This window comes from Sinocyclocheilus rhinocerous, unplaced genomic scaffold (genome assembly GCF_001515625.1).
Source record: "Sinocyclocheilus rhinocerous isolate Xijiao unplaced genomic scaffold, SAMN03320098_v1.1 scaffold1250, whole genome shotgun sequence".
Taxonomy (NCBI): domain Eukaryota; kingdom Metazoa; phylum Chordata; class Actinopteri; order Cypriniformes; family Cyprinidae; genus Sinocyclocheilus; species Sinocyclocheilus rhinocerous.
In genome coordinates this window covers 1-2,248 of record NW_015635522.1, presented here as the reverse complement: position 1 = coordinate 2,248, position 2,248 = coordinate 1, and the positions used below count along the sequence as shown (strand labels likewise).

The window sequence follows — 2,248 nt, the reverse complement described above, 5'->3', positions numbered from 1 at the left end:
ACTCAATTAATTAGACAGGCTTTTTGATTAATAAAATTTTATTTAACAGAGTATAGAGAGTATAGAAAAATGAAAATGGAATTTGGAAATAAAATGGATTTCATAGTGCCCTACAAATTTTTTTTTGTTTTTTTTGTGGTAATAAAAATAGATGTAAGTGAACAATAGCCTTTAAAATGACTTAAAATACATGTATAATAGCAATGAGGCAATAATAATTAGTTCCAATAAAGTATCAAAAGCAAGAAATCATAAGGTTTGATTGAACAAAATTGTTAAAATACATAATGTATTATAAACAGAGCTAATGTACATTACGCATTACAACAAAGGCCTGCAGGGGGCGCCAACGGCCTGACGATTGTTTTTACACATTACTCTGCGATCTAATCCTCGTTTAATATTGACCAAGCGCCATTTCATTCAAATGTCCACTTAATCTTTATTATTTGGCCATTTCTTTAGGTCAGAAATGCTATCCACTGTAATTAAATGAATATGTGGACATCAAAACGTGTAAACTCCGAGTGAGGGTTTGAGCTTTTATTTTGAAACCGCGATGTATTCTCCTGTGTTTACGTAGATTTATAAATGATTTACCTTACAAATCTGATGAAATGGCGCATGTTGCGTTCCCAGATGAACGTTATAATAAACCCCGCACGTTGCGTTCCCAGATGAATGTTATAATAAACCCAAACTCACAACAACATGCAGAGATGTTTGTTTGAGACGCTCCACACATGTAAATGATAACAGTTCCTGTGGAACTACTGTGAACGGAGCCGCTGTGTGAGGCGTGTACACGCATGTAAATAATTAAAGCGCATATACTGTATTAGAACTGCATCGCATATAATTATTTAATTAAATCGTAGCGTTTGTGAATTCAAAATTATGCTTAATTATATACATTCTCGTCTGTGAAATGCGCCACTTCCGGTATTTTGCAGGTTAGTCGACGCGAGCAAAATGAAGTCGAGGATTTAAAAAAAAACGAACAGTCGAATAAAATCGACGAATCGCGACAGCCCTATTCAAAAGAGATTTAAATTCTCCACCTATAGCGGCTCCCTGATGCGCGAAAATTATAAGCAATATTAGAATGTTTGCGGGAGTGGGCGGGACTGAACACAAAAATCACGGGAGCGGGCGATAATGGTCAGAAATTCAGCGGGAGTGGGATTAAGAAAACCGTCAGGGCTCTAATACAAAAACGCACATAATGAATGGCGATTGTAGAAAGCAAAAGCCGAATCCCGGACATTTTGGGCAATTTAGAAATCCCGGCCGAAGGGATGCGTTTTTTTTAGGTCCTAAAAAGAGGACGTATGGTCACCCTAGTGTGTGCGTGCATCAATTAAAGCAGCACATTAATATAGAACGGTGATTAAACTGACTTGGAACTACCTGTGCATTAAATGGTTTTAATGCATACATGCCAGCCAATCAGAATCGAGTATTCAGACAGACCATGGAATAGTCAAGTCAAGTCATTTCATAATATAATATATAATATATCTTTAGAGATTACAAAACCATTTAAATGGATGCACACTTACGCTTGTTAGCAAAGCTGACTTTAAGTGCTGGGGTCACATACTCAGCAACCTTTTTCCAATTCCCATGTTGAGATGGTACCCATGCCATTATGGCACACATGTATTCACCAGCGTCAGCATCTGTGGTACGAAAGAGGCGGAGCTTGAACGTGTAAGGTTCCATTCGAGTCACTGTAATAAGCCCCGCCTCCACACGGCTCTTGTACGTCTTGCCTGGCACAAGGTTCCCATTCTCATCCAGTGACACAATGGTGTGAGTAGATACTGGTACGTCACCAGGCTGAATGTCTCTGTACAGCCACGACACTCCCAGCCGTCCGCTACGAAGGTTCGACATGTTCGTGACTTTGCATTCCAACTCCGTCGGGTCACCAGAGAACTTTGCGTTCACAGATGAGCTAAGAACAACAGTGTAGTCTGGATCTGAGAGAGAAAGAGAAAATAGTCAGTTAAACTAAAATTTTTGTCTTGCACATCTATTTCAGAATAAATACAAAAACTAAATAAGGATAAAACCTAGATTTTTGCTTTTTTAAGGCATGCTGTGCATTCTAGGATGTTATTTTAGCACATTTACCACAGGTGTTGTGATTTTTCTATAGGGCTGCTAGGGTGTTCTGGGTGGTTGCAAGCCCTAACAAAACACAAAAAGTTAAAAAAGACAAAATACACCAAACAAATCTAAG

General features: G+C 38.5%; 1 protein-coding gene across 1 annotated transcript in view; it reads right to left on the bottom strand.

The window, feature by feature from the left end:
• The window catches only part of LOC107746979 (prostaglandin F2 receptor negative regulator-like), a gene marked incomplete at its 5' end in the record, with an annotated part of 27,352 nt that extends 25,367 nt beyond the window's left edge, over positions 1 to 1,985 (bottom strand). Inside the window, one exon of the mRNA XM_016561344.1 lies at positions 1,563 to 1,985. Coding sequence (XP_016416830.1) covers positions 1,563 to 1,985 — 423 coding nt within the window. The remainder of the gene's footprint in view (positions 1 to 1,562) is intronic.
• Between the last annotated feature and the right edge of the window lie 263 nt (positions 1,986 to 2,248).